The sequence below is a fragment of the Chiloscyllium punctatum genome, chromosome 10 (genome assembly GCF_047496795.1).
Source record: "Chiloscyllium punctatum isolate Juve2018m chromosome 10, sChiPun1.3, whole genome shotgun sequence".
Lineage (NCBI taxonomy): Eukaryota > Metazoa > Chordata > Chondrichthyes > Orectolobiformes > Hemiscylliidae > Chiloscyllium > Chiloscyllium punctatum.
Genome location: NC_092748.1, coordinates 4,523,441 through 4,543,212, shown reverse-complemented (window position 1 = coordinate 4,543,212; position 19,772 = coordinate 4,523,441). Strand labels below are relative to the sequence as shown.

Sequence of the window (19,772 nt, the reverse complement as noted above, 5' to 3'; positions counted from 1 at the left end):
AATCCCCTAATGAACTGTTGTATTTGGGAGCCTTATAGTTCCTTGTGTATAGATGGTTAAGAGTTGATTTAATTGAAGATACTTTTGATGATTAAAGGCCAAGAGGTAGCGAGCAAGAAACTAGTTCCTTTCATGTTAAGAATACAAAACCAAGTTAATACAAGGATAAGACAACTGGACTTGAGAATAAAATTCAGGGTCAACGTTAGGAAGCACTTCTTCACATGAAGGCAGTGGAAATCTAAACTCCCTCTGCTTAAAAAATAATCTTTGGGAGGCTGGAAATCAAATGAAGATTTTAAAACTGAGATTGAAATGTGTGTACTAGGCAAGGATAATAAGGCTAAGGAACCAACTGCGCAAATGGAGATAAGATGTGGATCGGCCATGAGCAGATTGAACATCAGAACATACTTGTGGGACAGAAAGGCCTCGTCTTATTTTACACTAATGTACTAACAGCACATTATATGACTATTAGCCAGAGATGGAGAACTGGATGTGATCTATCCCAGGTTGCTGAGAGGTGCAAGAGAGGAAATATCTGGGGCCCTGACTGATATTTTTGTAGCATCCTTAAACACAGGTGAAGTGCTGGAAGACTGGAAGGTTGCTCATGTTGTCCCCTTGTACAAGAAGGGTAGTAGGGATATTCCAGGTAACTACAGACCAGTGAGCCTGCGTGAGTGGTGGGAAAGTTGTTGGAGAAGGTACTGAGGGATAAAATCTACTTATATTTGGAAACAAATGGGCTTATCAGTGATAGGCAACATGGTTTTGTGCCGGGGCGATCATGCCTTACCAATTTAATAGAGTTCTTTGAGGAAGTGACCAAGTTGATAGATAAAGGAAAGGGTGTGGATGTCATATACATGGGCTTTAGTGAGGCATATGATAAGGTTCCTCATGGTAAAATAATGGAGAAAGTGAAGTCACATTATGTGCAGAGTGTTCTAGCTAGGTGGATAAAGAACAGGTTGACAGAGTAATAGTTAAAGGGAGTTTCTTGAAATGGAGTAAGGTGACCAATGGTGTTCCACAGGGATCATTGCTGGGGCCACTGTTTGCGATATACATAAACGATCTGGAAGATGGCATTGTTGGTCTGATCAATAAGTTTGCAGATGACACGAAGTTTGGTAGAGTAGCAGAAAGAATAGGGGACTATCAAACAATACAGAAGAATGTAGATAGACTGGAGAGTTGGGTGGAGAAGTGGCCGATGGATTTCAATCTAAGCAAATATGAGGTGATGCCTCTTGGGAAGTATATTTCTAAAGCAAACTATACTGTAAACGAAAGAGCCTTGGGAAAAGTTGATGAGCAGAGAGATCTGGGAGTTCAGGTCCATTGTACCTGAAGGTGGCTGCACAGGTGGATAGAGTGGTCATCGGACGAGGTATTGAGTAAAAAGAGCTGGCAGGTCATGTTAAAATTGTACAAGACTTTGGTTCGGCCGCATTTAGAATACTAAGTACAGTTCTGGTCACCAAGTAACCAAAAGGATGTGGACGCTTTGGAAAGGGTGCAGCGAAGGTTTATGAGGGTGTTCCCTGGGATGGAAGGTGCTATCTATGAAGAGAGGTTGAGTAGGTTAGGACTGTTTTCATTACAAAAAAGGAGATTGAAGCAGGACCTGATTGAGGTCTACAAAACCATGAAGGGTATAGACAGGGTGGATATAGATAAGCGTTTTCCCAGGGTGAGGGTTTCAATAACAAGAGGTCACGTGTTCAAGGTGAGAGGTGAAATGTTTAAGGGGGATACACACGGAAAGTACTTTACACAGAGGGTGGTAAGTGCCTGCAACGTGTTGCCAGCAGAGGTGGTAGAGGCAGGCACTGTAAATTCACTTAAGGTGCGTCTGGACAGATGCATGAGTAGGTGGGGAGCAGAGGGATACAGATGCTTAGGAATCGGGTGATAGGTTTAGACAGTGGATTTGCATTAGCTCAGGCTTGGAGGGCCAAAGGGCCTGGTCCTGGGCTGTAAATTTTCTTTGTTCTTTTCTTTATCCTGGCAAAGTGCAGCTATCATGACTACTGTATTTAGTACATTCTGTGTACAGTAGTTACATAATACCAGCACAGCTATAATGATCCTTCCAAAAGGTAGCCAAAGAGTCTCAGATTAAACAGGACAGACCAATGATCCATCAAGTAGACTTATGATTTATCAGATATACTTCAAAAATTGAATATCTGTTTAATAACAGTTTCAGAAAGGTGGTCAGAATTGACTGCATACAAAATGAAAACACTCCTTTTCGGCGTATTAATTAAACTATCCTGCTTTTAGATGCTTGTGACTCCACTGTGCATTGCCACAATTGGTAATTTAGAATGTTTTGTGAGTGACACTGCCTCAGCAATTGAGAAATTTACATCATAGTAGATGTGAACAGATCACTGCATCTTTTAATTGTACATGAATAACAAGTCTGGAGGATACAGAATTGCTTTCTTATGCAATGAGGAATTAGAATTTGGAATGCATTGCCTGATAGGTTACTGGTTACATTGTGAGAGTAACCTTCAAAAGGGAATGAAGAGAAGCAAGTCGCTTCCAACCTGGGCTACTAATGTCCTTTTGGGCAGAAGCTCTGCTGTCTTTGCCTGGTCTTGTCTACATGGGACTCCAGATACACAGTAATGTGGTTGAGTCTTAACTGCCCTCTGAAATGACTTAGCAAGACACCCAGTTCAAAGGCAATTAGGGATGGACACTAAATGCTGGCCTTGTGAAGGATGCCTGCATCTCTAAGAAAAACAGCCCAGAAGTTCTGGTTAGAGGAACAGTAAATGCATTCAATAAATGCATGAGGCATGTCTCAGTGAAGCACTTTGGAGGAGAAACTGATACCAGACAGAATAATGAGGAAAAAGTGCAGAAGGGGTTGTCACCCCAAAAGGCCAGGATGTGGAGGTGCCAGTGTTGGACAGGAGTGGACAATATTGAAAATCACACCACACCAGGTTTGGTCCAACAGGTTTATTTGGAAGTACAAGCTTTCGGAACGCTGTTCCTTCAACTGAAGAAGGAGCAGTGCTCGGAAAGCTTGTACTTCCAAATAAACCTGTTGGATTAAACTTGGTGTGGTGTGATTTTTAAACTTTGTCCTTGGAAAGGGATAGTGGAAAATCAACAATGCAAAAAACATCCCTGATATGAATCCACCTGAAACTGGTCAAAAATTATTTTAGACAGGTTGAAACCTTGCTTCTCTGCCACGATACATGGCTCCAAACAGTAGCATTGAAGCAGAAACAACATCAAAATGTATGAGACGTTAACCTACACTGCCCACATGGAGACGAGATGCCAACAAGAAGCAGTTGGGCCACAAAACATGAGACATTGTTGCAATGTCAATGCTGTATCATTTGCTATTTTGTGTAGCATCCAGCTATTCACTTTCAAAATTTCTGTTACTTAAGTGTAACTCAACCCTCTTATCTTTTACATTGTTCATGGGATGACAGCATCACTGGATAGATCCAATGCTAAGAGCATTTGAAAAGTTGGTGGTGAGTTGCCTTCTCTGATTGCTGTAGGTGCATGCTCAATTCTGTTGGGGACGGAGACCTAGGCTGTGAACAAACATGGATCGTCCAGGCTCAGTGAAGAAACAGTGAAATATTTCTACATCAGGATAGATGCTGGGAACTTGCAGGCTATCTCTGTCCTTCCAGATGGCAAAGGTTGTGGGTTTCGAAGGAGACTTGGTGAGTTGTTACAATCGGGAACAAACTATCTGGACTTATCAATTGTTTTCATCCCGAGTATTGCTTTACTGATCTAGCAATATAATTGTTCGCTCTGATATTTCCCATTTCAAATGCACCAACTGGTTAGCATATGGTAGCCACATTACAGGAATTCTTCAGCCTAATTCTCAGAGGTGATCCATGCACTGTTCTAATTCAGTTCAAGAACAAACCAGATGGGACCCATCTCACAAGGGGAAAGGATTTTTACACCACAGCATGCACAGAACCCAAAAGATCAAATAAATGACTAATCGACATATGCATTCAACAGAACAACAGAGCATAAGAATACGGTAGAACTTCAAAGGGATGTGGGCAGATTGGCAGAATGCAAAGACCAGTGACAAGAGTAAATTTAATGCAAAGTCAGTCATTTTAGTAGGAAGAATGCATAGAGACAATGCAAAATAAAGGTACAATTCTTAAGATAATGCAAAAGGGAAGGGACCTACTTGTAAATGTGCACAATCACTGAAAGTGTACTTAATCAATAGAGGCATCCCTAGCTTTATTAACAGGACTTAGAGCACAAAAGCAACACAGTTTTATAGAAAATGTGCAGAAGTATTTCAGCTTCAACTGGGATGACGGTGTTCAGTTCTAACTGTTACTGTTCAGAAAGGGCATGATGTTCTTAAAGAGGGTGGAGAAAAGATTTTGAGAATGGTTTCTGAAAAAGGATTTGAGATATGTATTTAGATTAAGGGGGTTGGGACTGTTCTCTTCAGAGAAGAAAAGTTTGGGGGAGATTTGATAGAGGCATTCAAAATCATGAGGTACCTGGACAGAACAGTCAGGAAGGATTGAGCAACAGATGGCACAGATTTGAGGTAATTGACAAAGCAGCAATGGTGACAGGAGGGAAATTATTTTCACACAGTGAGCGACCAGAGCCTGGCATGCACTTCTGAGAAAGGGGGGTGGAGGCAGGCTCAATCAAGGCATTCAGAAAAGATTTCCTGAAAAGGAAACAATTCCAGGGTTAATGGAGAAAAGATGGGAGAATGGCATCGGGCGATTTGTACCTGCAAAGGAATAATAACGCAATGTCACTGACACGATGGGCTTCTGCGTGCCTCAGCCATCCCATGACTTCATATTTCCACTGTAAGTGTGAACACCAGCGTGCAATGAGGAAAGTAAGAACAAAGTAGATCATCACATCCTTTATGGATCATGTTCAATGCAGTCACCACTCCTTTGGGATAAGTCTCATGGCCAAAGTAAGAATCTTGCATCTACAGTGAACAGCTATTGCTCAATGTGGAAGTCTCCACTGTGATGCTCTCTGCCAACTGACTTCTGAACAAAACCCACAAATTATTTCTCTGGCCCTCTTCCCACCCCCCCACACCATGTCCGTCCTCCCATCCTGACAAACCCCTGGAAGAAAACACAAACAGAAAATTACCTATTTCCACATCCTAAGGTGAGGACACTCAGTCAGTCAGCCTGTATTTCTGACCTTCCTAGAAATAGTTTCCTCTAAAAGAATTCACACAGGGGTAGTAGACACTCCCAGTAAGTACTGTTCAAAGCCCAGAGATCGAAATCACACAAAACATATAGTGAAAGTTCCTCACAAGGCTGCATGGATTCTGTCAGGATCCTCAAGGTCAGATTTAAGATGCAACAGCCCCACAGAATACAGATGTTCTGGGCCTCTGTTGCCATGATTAGGCTCCAATTTATGAATCCACAGTTAATTCACCAGATTTTCAACAACTCTCCTTTAGTCATATCTGACAGACTGAAAAAGAGAACAAATAACATATCCCCCTTCTTCTCTGGCTGGAGTCTTTTTAAAATGATCAGCGTGGAGAGATTTCATATGCAGGGTTATAGTACATGGTGGCAACAGATTGCTCGAATAAGAAAGGACAGCCCATTTCCCAATCTTGTATTCGTCACAAATACAAAATTCATTTCAGATTCGAGTGCTGAGGATATTTAAAAGGGAAATGGAGAGAGAATCTGTCACAACCTACAAGAATAGGTGACACGGTGGCACAGTGGTTAGCACTGCTGCTTCACAGCACCAGAGACCCGGGTTCAATTCCCGCCTCAGGCGACTGACTGTGTGGAGTTTGCACATTCTCCCAGTGTCTGCGTGGGTTTCCTCCAGGTGCTCCGGTTTCTTCCCACAGTCCAAAAATGTGCAGGTTAGGTGAATTGGTCATGCTAAATTGCTCATAGTGTTAGGTGCAGGGGTAAATGTAGGGGAATGGGTCTGGGTGGGTGAGCTTCGGCGGGTCGGTGTGGACTTGTTGGGCCGAAGGGCCTGTTTCCACACTGTAAGTAATCAAATCTAATATACTGAGGCTCTCACCATTTTAGATTAGATTCTCTACAATGTTGACAGAGGCCCTTAGGCCCAACAACACCACACCAACCATTTGAGTGGGAGCAGCGGCCGAGGAAAAACGAACCCGGGAGACTACAGCTAAGGTAAGACAGTTTGTTTCAAAATTACTTACCTGTAGCGGGCAGCAGAAGTGAGGTTGGAGCGCATAGCTGGGCGGGAAGGCAAGTGATTAGTATTTGAGTGGGTGTGTTCTAGACCCCAGGTCCTACTTCCGTAGGGCCTCCCTCCCACCCTCCTCCTCTAACCTAACTTTAAAGTCCACAGGTTATTGACTCAGTGTTCTTGTTTTTGGAGACAGTGTACAGTCATGGCAGCGCAGGCGGTGGAATGTTCCTCCTGCAGGATGTTTGAGGTAGGAGTGACCACCGATACTCCTGCCGACTTCGTGTGCAGGAAATGCAGTCAGATCCTGATCCTCAGCGAACGAGTTAGGGAACTGGAACTGGAGCTGGATGAGCTGAGGATTATTCGAGAGGCTGAGAGGGTGATCGATAGAAGCTACAGGGACATAGTTACGCCGGAGAACAGAGGTAGCTGGGTAACAGTTAGAGGTGGGAAGGGGAAGAAGCAGGCAGTGCAGGGTTCCCCTGTGGTCGTTCCCCTAAAAAATAAGTATACAGCTTTGGAAACTGTTGGGGGGGACAGCCTTGCAGGTGTAAGCTGCAGTGAAGGGGTCTGTGGCTCTGAGATTCAGAAGGGAAAGGGGGAGAAGAGGAGAGCGCTAGTTATAGGGGACTCTCTAGTTAGAGGGACGGACAGGCGATTCTGTGGACATGGGCGAGACTCTCGGATGGTTTGTTGCCTCCCGGGTGCTAGGGTCCGAGACATCTCGGACCGTGTCTTCAGAATCCTTAAGGGGGAGGGTGTGCAGCCAGAAGTTGTGGTACACATTGGCACCAACGACATAGGTAGGAAGAGGGGTGGGGAGGTCATTCAAGAGCTCAAGGAGTTAGGCTGGAAGCTAAAAGCTAGGACAGACAGAGTCGTCATCTCTGGGTTGTTGCCGGTGCCACGTGACAGAGAGGCAAAGAATAGGGAGAGAGTGCAGTTGAACACGTGGCTGCAAGGATGGTGTAGGAGGGAGGGCTTCAGATATTTGGACAATTGGACTGCATTCTGGGGAAGGTGGGACCTGTATAAACAGGACGGGTTGCACCTGAACCAGAAGGGCACCAATATCCTGGGGGGTAGGTTTGCTAGCACTCTTCGGGGGGGTTTAAACTAATTTGGCAGGGGGATGGGATCCGGACTTGTAGTCCAGCAAGTAAGCTAGCTGTGTGTCAGGATGTCCAAGACTGTAGGGAGGCTGTGGAGAAGGTAGCACTGACAGGGAATACTTGCGGACACAGAGATGGGCTCAAGTGCGTATACTTCAATGCAAGGAGTATCAGAAATAAGGTGGGTGAACTTAAGGCGTGGATCGGTACCTGGGACTACGATGTTGTGGCCATCACGGAAACATGGATAGATGAGGGACAGGAATGGCTGTTGGAGGTTCCTGGTTACAGATGTTTCAGTAAGATTAGGGAGGGTGGTAAAAAAGGAGGGGGGTGGCATTGCTAATTAGAAATGGTATAACGGCTGCAGAAAGGAAGTTTGAGGGGGATCTGCCTCTGGAGGTAGTATGGGCTGAAGTCAGAAATAGGAAAGGTGCAGTCACCTTGTTGGGTGTTTATTATAGGCCCCCCAATAGCAGCAGAGATGTGGAGAAACAGATTGGGAAACAGATTTTGGAAAGGTGCAGAAGCCACAGGGTCGTAGTCATGGGCGACTTCAACTTCCCAAATATTGATTGGAAGCTCTTTAGATCAAGTAGATTGGATGGGGCGGTGTTTGTGCAGTGTGTCCAGGAAGCTTTTCTAACGCAGTATGTAGATTGTCCAACCAGAGGGGAGGCCATATTGGATTTGGTACTCGGTAATGAACCGGGACAAGTGGTGGGCTTGTTAGTGGGTGAACATTTTGGTGATGGCGACCACAATTCTGTGACTTTCACCTTGGTTATGGAGAGAGATAGGTGCGCACAACAAGGTAGATTTTACAATTGGGGGAAGGGAAATTACGATGCTGTAAGACAGGATTTGAGGAGCATACGTTGGGAGCATAGGCTGTCAGGGAAGGATGTGGTGGAAATGTGGAACTTTTTCAAGGAGCAGATACGACGTGTCCTTGATATGTATGTACCTATCAGGCAGGAAAGAAATGGTCGTGTGAGGGAGCCTTGGTTGACGAGGGAGGTTGAATGTCGAGTAAAGAGGAAGAAGGAGGCTTACATAAGGTTGAGGAAACAAGGTTCAGACAGAGCAGTGGAGGGATACAGGATAGCCAGAAGGGACCTGAAGAAAGGGATTAGGAGAGCTAAGAGAGGGCATGAAAAATCCCTGGCGGATAGGATCAAGGATAACCCCAAGGCATTCTATACGTATGTGAGAAACCTGAGAATGACGAGAACGAGGGTAGGTCCGATCAAGGACAGTGGTGGGAGACTGTGTATTGAGTTGGAAGAGATAGGAGAGGTCCTGAACAAGTCCTTCTCTTCAGTATTTACGAACGAGAGGGACCGTATTGTTGAAGAGGAGTGTGTGAAACGGACTGTTAAGCTAGAAGAGATACCTGTTAGGAAGGAAGATGTGTTGGACATTTTGAACAACTTGAGGATAGACAAGTCCCCCGGGCCTGACGGGATATATCCTAGGATTATGTGGGAAGCAAGAGAGGAAATTGCAGTACCGTTGGCAATGATCTTCTCGTCTTCACTGGCAACGGGGGTGGTACCAGGGGACTGGAGAGTAGCGAATGTTGTGCCCCTGTTCAAAAAAGGGAACAGGGATAACCCCGGGAATTACAGGCCAGTTAGTCTTACTTCTGTGGTAGGCAAAGTAATGGAAAGGGTACTGAGGGATAGGATTTACGAGTATCTGGAAAGACACTGCTTGATTAGGGACAGCCAGCACGGATTTGTGAAGGGTAGGTCTTGCCTTACAGGTCTTATTGAATTCTTCGAGGAGGTGACCAAGCATGTGGATGAGGGTAGAGCAGTGGATGTAGTGCACATGGATTTTAGTAAGGCATTTGATAAGGTTCCCCATGGTAGGCTAATGCGGAAAGTCAGGAGGCATGGGATAGAGGGAAATTTGGCCAATTGGATAGAAAACTGGCTAACCGGTCGAAGTCAGAGAGTGGTGGTAGATGGTAAATATTCAGCATGGAGTCCAGTTACAAGTGGAGTTCCGCAGGGATCAGTTCTGGGTCCTCTGCTGTTTGTAATTTTTATTAATGACTTAGATGAGGGAGTCGAAGGGTGGGTCAGTAAATTTGCAGATGATACGAAGATAGGTGGAGTTGTGGACAGTGAGGAGGGCTGTTGTCGGCTCCAGAGGGACTTAGATATGATGCAGAGCTGGGCTGAGGAGTGGCAGATGGAGTTCAACCCTGCCAAGTGTGAGGTTGTCCATTTTGGAAGAACAAATAAGAATGCGGAATACAGGGTTAATGGTAGGGTTCTTGGTCAGGTGGAGGAAGAGAGGGATCTTGGGGTCTATGTACATAGATCTTTGAAGGTTGCCACTCAGGTGGATAGAGTTTGTAAGAAGGCCTATGGAGTATTATCGTTCATTAGCAGAGGGATCGAATTCAAGAGTCGTGAAGTGATGTTGCAGCTGTACAGGACTTTGGTTAGGCCACAGTTGGAGTACTGTGTGCAGTTCTGGTCGCCTCACTTTAGGAAAGATGTGGAAGCTTTGGAGAGGGTGCAGAGAAGATTTACCAGGATGTTGCCTGGAATGGAGAGTAGGTCGTACGAGGATAGGTTGAGAGTTCTCGGCCTTTTCTCGTTGGAATGGCGAAGGATGAGGGGTGACTTGATAGAGGTTTATAAGATGATCAGAGGAATAGATAGAGTAGACAGTCAGAAACTTTTTCCCCGGGTACAACAGAGTGTAACAAGGGGACATAAATTTAAGGTGAAGGGTGGAAGGTATAGGGGAGATGTCAGGGGTGGGTTCTTTACCCAGAGAGTGGTGGGGGCATGGAATGCGCTGCCCGTGGGAGTGGTAGAGTCAGATTCATTGGCGACCTTTAAGCGGCATTTGGATAGGTACATGGATGGGTGCTTAATCTAGGATAGAAGTTCGGCACAACATCGTGGGCCGAAGGGCCTGTTCTGTGCTGTATTGTTCTATGTTCTATAACCATCCAAAGAGTAACTCACCCAGACCCATTTCCCTTTGACTAATGCACCTGACCTATACATCCCTGAACACTATGGGCAATTTAGCATGGACAATTCACCTGACTTGCACATCTTTAGACAGTGAGAGGAAACCGGAGCACCCAGAGGAAACAATGCAGACATGGGGAGAATACGCAAACTCCACACAGTCGCTCAAGGTTGGAATCAAACCTGGGACCCTGGTGCTGTGAGGCAGCAGTGCTAACCACTGAGCCATCGTGCCAGCCAACATTGTTCTGATTGATCCCCAGATCTCTAAACCTTACTGAATACAAGGAGTCCATTCTGCCCATTCTTCCTGTCTGAAAGAACAGCCTTGCTGAATCCCACATCCCTGCTTTATTGTTTATAACTCTGTGAAGTCCCTCATTTCCAGCAATTCTTCCAACTCCTTTCTAAAATGGTTGATGGAATCAGCTTCCAAATGCCTTACTGAGTCAAGCATTTCAAATCCCAATAACTGACAGAAAACATCTCTCATCTCTTCACGTTACCTTCAGTCAATGATTTTTAAAAAACACACTGGCCAATGGCCTCTTGACCCCATTAGCCAGAGGAAATAGTCCTTTTCTCTCTTTATCAAAAGCTCTCATCATCTTGGAATTAGGTCACCCATTAACTTTCCAGTTCCAAGGAGAACAGACCCTAATTTTTCCATTCCTGCATTCCCAAGTGAAGTCCCTCATACATTGACAGTGACAGGAGAGATTGAGAAAGCAGTTCGTAAAACACATGGGTTCCCAGCTTTTATGAAAAGTAGCACAAAGTATAAACACAACCAAACTTTGATGAACCGGTGAGGAGTTCTGCCTTGGCCTCAACTGGAATATTATGGCTGATTCCGGGCCCCACAATGTGGAAAGGCTGTGAAAGCATCAGAGAGAGAGAGAGAGAGAGCGAGAGCACGAGCGAGAAGAGAGCAAAAATTATTCATAAGCATTGTTCCAAAAGTGAGGGACTTAAAGTTGTTGATAAGATTGGGGAAGCAGAGAAGATTGACAGAAAATTTGACAGGGAGAAAGTGTTCTCATTGTGTCAAACATCAGAAAACACTGACAGCGGTGCGTGCATATACTGAGCCGCCAGAGGAAGTGGTGGAGGGTGGTACAATTACAATATCTAAATGGCATTGGGATGGATATATGAGTAAGCAAGGTTTAGAAAGACGTTGGCCAGATGCTGACAAATGGGACTAAATTTATTTAGGATTTCTGGTCAGCATGGACAAGTTGGACCAAATGGTCTGCTTCTGTGCTGTACGATGCTGTGATCCAAAGATGACTGGCAAAAGAAGCAACAACGTGAGGAAAACATTTCACAGGGATTTGGATAACTATCTAGAGACAAAAAAAATAGCAGGCTGTAATCAAGATGGGGGAATTATGACTGGGTGCGTTGTGCATGCTGAGACTCGGCATGGATATAATGGCCTGAAGGATCTCCTTCCATGCTGTTATCATTTGGTGATTCTATCCCAATAAATCCTCTGTTGCCTTCCAAGATCTTTAAATCTTCCCTGAAATGGGTGTCCTGAACTGTTCTGAGTATTCCAACTGAGGCTTCTTAAGACAAAATAATTTGAAACAAGACTGATTATTTCAAAGAGTAGTCACTGACAGATTTCCCCTTCATATGATAAAATTGCAGGGTCTGCTTCTCATATTTGGCTGTCATTTAGAAATCACAAGTAATTCAAAAAAAGCTTTTGAATTTCATTGGACTGGCACACATACATGTTAATAAACAATCACTTTTCATATTCCTGACCATAGTTTGGCACCTGCTCCTCATTAGATAATTCAAGACTAAACTCAAACAGAGGTTTTTGGCAAAATATTCACATTTATTTGTTACCCTGACATCAGAACAGCTGCTGTGCAACTTTTAGTTTTTGAAAAATTAGCTCGGTCCTGTTTTGGAGTACTCCTTGCAATTGGTCTCATTGACAGCGAAAAAGTTAAAAAGTCTTGACAAATTGTGTTTAATAAAGGCTGGCATTCTACATAAATATGTGAAGGTATCCTGCAAAGCACAGTGATTTTGTAAGGATCATATACCATCCTATATTACCCTACACAAGATGGCTCATACCCATACAAAATGATTGTACTGCAATTCAGTGAAGAACAGCAAGTTTCTAGTCAATACTACAACACTAAACTGTAGCTTAGCAAACTTAAGAGAAGGCAGAGACTATACTATAGCTATTAACAGGTACTCACAGCCATCAGCTCTTTCTGAAAGGACTTCTTTTCCTTGTTCTCAGTGTCATTGCAGTCCTCCTTGAGCTTTTCCAGGACAGACGCCACGCGTTCTGGCTCGCTGTCTATTTCTGTTCTGCAGAAGTGGACAAGTGGCACGTTTTTGTAACCCAAGGCGTCTGCGAATGCTCTCCAGCTGCTGATGTTTTCCATCAGTGTCATCCTCACAGAGGCATAAATGTAGGTCAGGAACTTGCTGGGACGCAGAATCTGGTCCAAGAGTGTAGAGGTGGTGAGGTCAGGCCCAGCGAAGAAGCTCGGTTTAATTTTGCCAACCACTAGCACGTTCTTGGCATGCACCAAGCCTATCTTACCTTGGTAGTACCCAGTGTACCATTCCTTTGTTCGCAGCTGCCCTTTAAACCTAATCTTCTCTTCACTCAGCAATGCAATTACATCTCCCTTTTTGTACTCCAAGAGATAATAGTTTTTGTTCTGCCTTACTACAGTTTTCAGCAGTTTGCCATACTTAAGGTTGTTTACACGGCGGTCCTGAAAGACAGGGTATTTACTTGTGACAGCCAAGGGCGACAGAACAATCTTGCCGACTTCTTTCTTCTTCAGAAACCTCCTCTGTCCGCTGTTCCGGGTCCCAGACTTCGGAGGTGGCTGTGGTGTCCTCACGCAGAACTGTGTGATCATCACCTCCTGGTCGTTCTTCACCTGGATCCTCAGCGTGAAGTCCGAGAGCTCTTCTGGGAGCCGCGAGTGGATGGGGAAAATGAGGCGGCTGACCTTCCCAAGCCTCACCTGAAATCCACGGACGACCTTAACCTGGTCAGCAGCTTTGATCTCGTAGTTGGAAATATTGGGATGGATGCTGATCTTCAGGTCCTGCGGCTTGGCTAGCACAAACTGGTGCTTGCCCCACAGCTGTAGAGCCACTGGGGGTGCAGTTAAAACCTCTCGGCCTACTTCATTAACCAGCAATGACTTGGGTGCACTGTTATGGCCAAACACAGCCACCACCGCCTTGAAGGAAGGGTGGATGTGCTTAGGGCCATAAACACCAACTGTGATGTTTTTGTTAATGCAATCCCACACTGTGTCAGGGTACTGCAGCGTCTTGGCCTGAGACACCACAACAGCATACATGCAAGGCTCTAGATTGTCCAGCTGCACCTGCACTGTATCGCCATAGTGATAAACCTGAGGCATGGGCGAGAACGGCCCGTCTTTGCTGTCGCTAAAAAGGCAGGTTATTACTGCGTCTTTTCTGATCGCCGCATCTTCTTTTAACTCAGCAGAAATTTTCATTTCCAAGGTGAGGAACGTCTTCACTTCCATGTTGCTTAACTTAATCTCCACCACGGGGCTAATGGTTGTGCATTTGTCATTGTTCAATTCCACAGGAGGGTCCAACAAAGCTTTCATTGAGATCTGCTGGCTTTCTCCAGGAAGGACGTGCCCTTCTGGTACATGGATAGTGATATTGGTGTCTGGTAGTTGAACTGCCCCACTGCTGCTATCCAGCTTACATGCAATATTAGTCTCCACAGGTTGTGTCTGACCCCAGCCAGGGTTTTGTCCAAGAGAATTTAAATCATGGCAGGAGCGTGCCATTTTCCTGTGGTTAAGCCAAGCTGCTCGAAAGTCCTCCCTGCTCTTGAACTGTTCAGGATCTGGAGACTGCATGCCAGTGAAGAACCCAGAAGAGGAAGCTCCTTCGGACTTGGCTTGCAACACTGAAAGTTCAGACATACTGTATGATCGCTTGCTTCTGAAGAAGGGATTGTTCCTGTTGAGAAGCGGATCAAACTCAGCCTTGGAGCTGGTTAACAGGTCTTCCTCAAAAACATCATGACTTGAGTTGTTAGCTATTAATGGTTTGGAACTGGTAAAAGGTGGGGTATCAGAGTCAAACAAAAGTAAATCCACTTCTGATTTAGCTGTCTGTTGATTGTTGGAGCTAACACTCTGTCTGTTTCTGTCCAGAAATGGATTGGAGGATGCCAAGCCATTCAAAAATGGATTGTTTTGTTGGGATTTTGAAGTCATTTTGTCAAAGACGTCTCCCCACTCTCCAAATAAGTCGATCTCTTTGGCACCCTCGTCCGAACTGTCCCCAATGTTGTCCACCATTCCACTGTCTCGAAGGGAAGAGCTCCTGACAACAGGTTGAACGTATGAAGCAGGGATGTAACCCATTTCAGTATTGTTGTGGGCATACCACCATTCAGATCCAGAGGTGTCCAAAACATACAGAACATCCCCCTTGTTAAATTTAAGTGTGGTAAAATTAGTGGGGCAGTAATCCTTGATCGCCACAACTTCACGTGCATCCCCAAAAGATGTAGATGAATCCAACCGCAAGGCACTAGGAGAGGGCCCTGCAAATTTAGAAAAAAGAAACAATAATTCAAGCAGGGTTACTCAAGTACCAAGATTATATCTTTTGACATTAGCATTCTATTTAACCATTTCAAGCAAAAGAAATGTGCAAATTCAACAAGAGCTCAATAAGAAAAAATATACCCAATATATCAAATTGATAAACGCAGTACTACATATAAATACAATAGATGATATATTACAGGTAAATGCCATTCAGCAAATATTTCAAAAAGCTAGAGCAAATGTAAATATACACATACAACCACATGAACAAGAGACAAGAGGAGGCCACTCGGCCCTTTAAGCCTGCTTCATATTTAGTAAGCTCATGGTTGATCTGAATTTAACCTCAACTCTACATTTCTACATACCCCCCGATAACTTTAATCCCCCTAGTAATCAAGAATCAATTTACCTTCACCTTAAAAACATTTAAAAATTCTGCAACCTCACCTATATCCTTTTGAGGAAGGGAATTCCAAAGATAATCCTCCATGAGAAAATGTTTCTTTCCTTATCTCTGTCTTAAATGGGTGATCCCTTATGATTAAACTATGATCCCTAGTTCTAGATTTTTCCACATAAGGAAACATCCTTTCAACATCATCAGGTCAAGTCCCCTCAGGATCTTATATTATTCGATTCAGTCACTTCCAACTCCTCTAAACTCCAGAGAACTCTGGCTAAGCCTGTTTAGCCTTTCCTTATAAGGCAATCCAGTCGCTCCAGGTATTTGTCTAGTGAACCTCTGAAGTACTCCCAGTATATTAGGATCCTTCCCTAAACATGGTGACCATTACTGTTCTCCAGTTATAGTCTCACAAATGCCTTGTACAACTGAGGCATGTCGATTGGCCCAAGGATGCACCCTGACCTCTCATCCCAGCTCCATCACCGAGGGAATTTCACGGGGGGCAGGAGGAGGGGTAGTCAGGAAGTGCCCCATTGGAGCATGGGTATCTCTCCACTCTTGCATTCAATTCCTTTTAACAATAAAACATAACAATCTATTAACTTTCTTGATTACTTCTTGTAGCTGTATCCTAACCTTATGATCCATGCACCAGAACACCCAGATCTCTCTGTATCATCTCACCATTAGACAATTTCCCACATTATACTCCATTTGCTAAATCTCTGCCTAATCGTTTAATCTATATCCCTTCGTAGGTTCTTTATGCCTTCTTCACAACTCACTTGCCTACCTACCTTTGTGTTATCAGCAAATTTAGCTACCGTACCTTCATTCAAGTCATTTATTTGAATTGTCAAGAGCTGAAGCTCTAGCACTGGCCCCTGTGGCACACCAGTCATGATATCCTGCCAACCTGAATCATATTCTCTGCTCCCCATTAGCCATCCAATGATCTATCCAAACCAACATGTCTGCACAATATGGTGAGCTTTTAATTTCTTTAACAACCTTTGTTGTGGCATTTAATCAAACGCCTTCTGGAAATCTAAATACTTTTCATTCACTGGTTTAACCTTTATCCACAGCACAAGTTAATCCTTCAAAGGACTTCAATAAATAAGTTGTACATGATTTACCTTCAACAAAACTACAGTGATGCCCTTGAACGTGCCCAAGTGTGCTGTTACAATGTCTTGAATAACATTCTTCCCTTGACAAATGTTAAGTTAACTGACCTGCAGTTTCCTGCTTTCTGCATTCCTTCTTTTTTCAATAAAGGAACTACATGAGCTATTTTCCAATCAAAAGGAACTTTACTGAATTTAATGAGTTTTGGAAAATTAAAACCAATACATCAAAATATCTCACCAGGTACTACTTTTAGGACTACAGGATGAAATTCTTTAGGACCTGGGGCTTTGTCAACGAGCAGTTCCAACAATTTTCTCAGCACCACTCCACTGGTAATTGTAGTTTTCTAAGTCACCCTCCAATTTTAAATCCTGCTTTACAGTTATTCCCAGGATGTTCCATGTATCCTGTCTCATGGTGGCCAACACAAAACATCCGTTCAATTCATCTACCATCTCTTTATCCTTCATTACTAATTCCCTAGGCTCAGCCTCTGTATGATTAACACTTACTTCACTAACTTTAATTTAAATATTTGAAGAAACCTCTCCTGTTTTACTCTTCTGGCCAAATTTCTCATGTCATTGAACTTTTCCCTCCTTATTAATCTTCCAGTAATTATTTTTTGTCTTTTACATTCTGTGCGATCTTTGACCTACCTTTGCATAATCATATGTTTTTCAAGTCTGATACTATCTTTGACTGTTAGTTAACCATGGGTGGCAGGTATGTCCCTTAGACCTTTCTTTATTTATTGAAATATCCCCTCAAACTTTTGCCACTGCAGTTCAATTGGCCCATCTCTTGACTTAAGTTGACAATTCATTTTCACCAGCTCTGCATTCATGCCCATATAACTGCCCATGTTCAAATTCAACATAGTAATCTTTGACTCATACTTCTTTTTCTTAAACTGTGCGTAAAAGTCAACCATATCATGGTCACTGCTACCCAGGAGTCTTTTCACTACAAAGTCAGTAATTAATTCTGTCTCGCTGGTAAAACCATATGTTGACCACTTGCCTACTGACAATCATTCATTTGCCAAGCAAACAAATATTGTGCTGTAGATATCAACAACAACTGGAAGTGAGGAACAATTAGAATAACCAATGTGCACTTTGAGTGCTGCAACACAAGTTTGACACTGTGCAGGTTTGACATTCCATAAGTCCACACAGTATTCTAGGAGAAAGTGAGGACTGCAGATGCTGGAGAGTCAGAGTCAAAAAGGGTGGCGCCGGAAAAGCACAGCAGGTCAGGCAGCATACTCCCCTACATTATGATGGTTCTTCTTCTGAAATGTCTGCCTCTATTTCAGATTCACACAAGGTTGATTGCTAGTCACCAACCCTGTTATGTGGTATCACTCAATTACCAAGATGATCAGGGTTAACCTTGGCCCATTTTTTGCTCAGCAATTCTCAAGTCTTAGTAACTGTGCCACACAAACCACAGAAAGCTTACTGGCATATGACAAAGAATCGTGCATCCTCCTTCCCTCACATGTGTAACCAGACGGCTTACTAAACTTGACAATTTCCCACACTGACTGGAAGGAGCAAGTCTGCTGAGCTTGCAATTGAGGTATCAGGCAATTCTAACTGGCTTAATTTGAAGGCAGGAAAGGTCCAAGGAGAAAGCGTTTAGATCAAATAACAGAAACACTCCTTCAAATGCAATGTTGAAAAATTTGGTAGTTGAACACTTAAAAACAGTACACATCAGCTGTCAAACCAAGTTTCCTCAGGAATCTGCTCAATAGAAAACAGCAAGAATCTTGATTTGTACAACAAATATTTTAATGTTTGCAATAAATGTATACTCTTCTGATTATGCTCACCTGAAATGTGTAAGATGATTAAAAGGTTGGATAAGGTATAAGATGACCAGAACAAGGGATCAGAACTTTAAATTCAAGCCAAGCCTGAGCGATAATGTCACACAACAGGGAGTGGACATCTTCAACTCTCTCCCTCAAAAAGCCGATGAATCTGGCAGTCAGTTGCCAAATTCAAAATAGAGCGTGAGTGATTTTTGTTAGGTAACAATACAAAATGGTATTACAAAATCAAATCAGGGAGATGGAGTTAACACACAGATCAGCTACGATCAAACTCGCAATAGTTTTGGAGTACTGAATGGACTCCTCTTATTACTAGAGCCCTGAAGAGATAAATTGCTTGGTGAGCCATTCAACACCCCAGCCACAGTGTGAGGAGTAGAAATCTAACCATTATCCGTTTCAAAGGCTTTGCAATTTCTGACCAAGTCAGGTATTAGTTCCAAGTTTCATGATCTGTAAAGTTAAACACTTACACAAGGTCTCATCTTCATGTGCAACTTCCAAACAGAAGGGGAGCAGGCTGCTAAGACCCACATGGAGCAGGGGGTGGGGTGGGGGTGGGGGGGGGGGGGTGGGGGGGGGGGGTGGTGGAGGTGAGGTGGTGTTGGAGAATCACCACCAAAAGACAAGTGAAGTGTAAAACAGCAACATAAAAAAAAAGGTAAGCATGGAGCTTTCAGAGTTTTATTCTTGTTAATGTTGATTTTTTTTAAAAGATTCACTGCAGTGTTGAAGTAAGGACTGCAAATATCATCACCTGACTGGCCCATTCATTCAGCTGGAAGAGTGCATATTGCCTATTAACAATAATAGTTGTCAAAAGTAAAAGGAGGTCAATTTCAGAGTTGGCTTTTGGCTGGCATTGCGGCCGTTTGAGCAATGTGCTGGCTCGAGCCCAATGAAAATCAACTCTGACCCTCATTCTTCTGCACAAAAGATTCGTTCAATTAATGAACCACCAGGACACAAATCAGGGCTCGACTGCCTCTCAAACAGCACTCCTACAGTAAGATATTCTTGAGTGATTACTGCACTGTTTGCACGTCAACAAACCCATGGGGAATTCATTATTTCCATTTACCTAATGGGAGCTTTCCTGATTTCTGCAGATTGATCTTTTTTGGCACGCTGCAGCAAGGCAGAACAGGCTACAACATGCATGTCTGGGACACTGTAACATTTGAACCAGCCTAAGTTAATACTGCGGGTAACAAAATCATGATAACCTCACTGGTTAAACATTTGCTGGGAGCTGAAAGTCTGTTTTCAATACCCGAAAGCAATTCAATGTGTGTTTTTAAAGAAGAACACTGCTTAGCAGTGAACTATTTCAGGTGTTTCTATACTTATCTTGAGAAGTCATATTTGCTGATCAGAAAAAAAAACGATTGATGCTTTTTCCTCTTTGATCTCTGATAA

General features: G+C 43.6%; 1 protein-coding gene across 3 annotated transcripts in view; it reads right to left on the bottom strand.

Annotated features, from left to right (window-relative positions):
* The window catches only part of LOC140481833 (SH3 domain-binding protein 4-like), a 61,948-nt gene that overhangs the window by 19,680 nt on the left and 22,496 nt on the right, over nt 1–19,772 (bottom strand). For all 3 annotated transcript variants that reach the window (XM_072578361.1, XM_072578364.1, XM_072578362.1), the window contains one exon: nt 12,589–14,957. In XM_072578361.1, coding sequence (XP_072434462.1) covers nt 12,589–14,957 — 2,369 coding nt within the window. The remainder of the gene's footprint in view (nt 1–12,588; nt 14,958–19,772) is intronic.